The sequence below is a fragment of the Hipposideros armiger genome, unplaced genomic scaffold, assembly GCF_001890085.2.
Source record: "Hipposideros armiger isolate ML-2016 unplaced genomic scaffold, ASM189008v1 scaffold_480, whole genome shotgun sequence".
In the NCBI taxonomy this organism is placed as follows: Eukaryota; Metazoa; Chordata; class Mammalia; order Chiroptera; family Hipposideridae; genus Hipposideros; species Hipposideros armiger.
Window position 1 is genome coordinate 607,637 of NW_017731830.1, and position 1,814 is coordinate 609,450.

Genomic DNA, 1,814 nt, shown 5'->3' on the forward strand with positions numbered 1-1,814 from the left:
GGAAGAGCGCAATGATAATACCAACATGGGCCAGTGAAGCGACATCCTCCACAACTAGACTGAAGAACAAAAGGACAGCAGCTTGTCTGTTCCCCTTCCCCGATTCCCGAACGCTGTTCCCCTAACCCCAACCCCCCAATCTAAAAAAAAAAAAAAATCTTTAAAAACAAGAAGATAGTAAATAACTTTGAAAACTTCCAGGGCAGAGTCGGGGTCATCCAGAACACGGAGCCATGCTGCAGCCTTTGGCTCTCCCACCAAATGCCCACATGCCTGACCATGGGCCGTGTTAATGAAGCGTTTCCCCCGCGAGTTTCCCAAGGTGCCCCACTTACAAGACAATGAGGGTGAGGATGAAAAAGAAGTGCACGCTCCCAATGAGGTTACGGTAGATCCAAACCACCCACAGGTAGCTGGTGCTGTGACTCAGGGTATCGATCCAGCTGTAGATGGACTCAATGAAGACGGGCAGACCCCGAAACGGGCCGCAGTCTGCTGACGGCTTCAACCTGGTGAAACAAGGGACAGAAAAGCATTCCTAGTGGGAGATGTTTGTTCTAGAATCAGGGCTTCCCCTCAGGGCGCTGGACCTAGGCTAGAACCGGCAATTCCGCCCTGCACCACCCACACCACCCTTCCGGAGGAAAGCCTGCTGGCTCATGGCCTCTGCTGTTTTTTGACATTCGGGACCCACCCCCAGAGGACCAGCTCCTAGACAGCGGTGTCACCTGACCCACGGTAGCCAATCCAGGCAGTGGCCCCTTCGCTCAAAGAAATGAACTGGGGAGATCAGATTCTCTTTCTCGGGAACTTGAACTAAGGAATCGGCAGAGGGGACGCTGTAATGTGTGGGAGTTGAAGCTGTGTCAGGCGTGGCCGTGTGCAGTCAGTTACGAGCAAACAGAAACTAGAGAGCAACGGGGGCTGGTTAGGACGAGACAGGAAAGAGAGTAAGTAGCAAGGACATCATAACGCAACAGGGTAGCCTGTCCCAAAGCCACTGGAACTGCCGATGGCTCTAGTTCCACTCGTATCCTAAAAGTCAACTTCCTTATTTGTTTGTTGGTTGGTTCCTCATCCATTTATTCATTCTACAAAGGTTTACTGCACTCAGACCAGGCACTGTGCTAGACAGGAAACGCTGGAGCTTGCATAGCAAACAAGACAGACATGGGACCTGCCCTCTCCGGTTCAGGCTCTACTAGGAAAGATAGGCAACCAGTGCATAATCAATCAAACAGATTCAAACCACGGTGTTTCTGACTCTGAACTATGGAACGAGGAGAAGAAAGTGCCCTGGGAGGGAGAGTAAAGGTGGAACTGACCGCAGACACGGGTGGTAGTGAAGGTCAGATCTTGGAGATGGTGCCTGAGCCAAGAACCAGGAGGTGGAAAGAAGGCCGCCAAGCAAAGGGAGTGGGGAGAGCCCTTCAAAGAGAGGAGCCCACCCTGTGTGGGGAGCGGTGCTCGAGCTGTGGCCTGGAGTAGGATGGAGCTGGGGGGGATGGGGGGAAGGTAGGAGGAAGCCTGAGCAGATGGACCTTTCAGCTCCTTTAGCTTAAGTTCTGTTCTCCAGGTGGAGCGACGGGCCTCTCTCCATTCTGGGGGAGGTGAGGAAGCTGTGCCAGTCATGGCGGTGGGCACCTAACTAGGATACATGCCTTCCCTTGGTTGTAGCGTTCTGTTGGTCACCAAGGAAACTTGGCTTCAACATGGCATTAAGCATGTCTTTTTACTCTGATGTTTTGACACCTGGGGCCTTATTGACCCCGGAGAGACTGCCCTTCCCAGGGCTGGCCTACAAAGCAGGTCCT

The 1,814-nt window shown here is 52.9% G+C and overlaps 1 protein-coding gene across 4 annotated transcripts in view; it reads right to left on the reverse strand.

Moving 5' to 3' along the window:
• The window catches only part of TMC5 (transmembrane channel like 5), a 60,172-nt gene that overhangs the window by 7,943 nt on the left and 50,415 nt on the right, over positions 1-1,814 (reverse strand). For all 4 annotated transcript variants that reach the window (XM_019666880.1, XM_019666881.1, XM_019666879.1 and 1 more), the window contains exon 18: positions 336-509. In XM_019666880.1, coding sequence (XP_019522425.1) covers positions 336-509 — 174 coding nt within the window. The remainder of the gene's footprint in view (positions 1-335; positions 510-1,814) is intronic.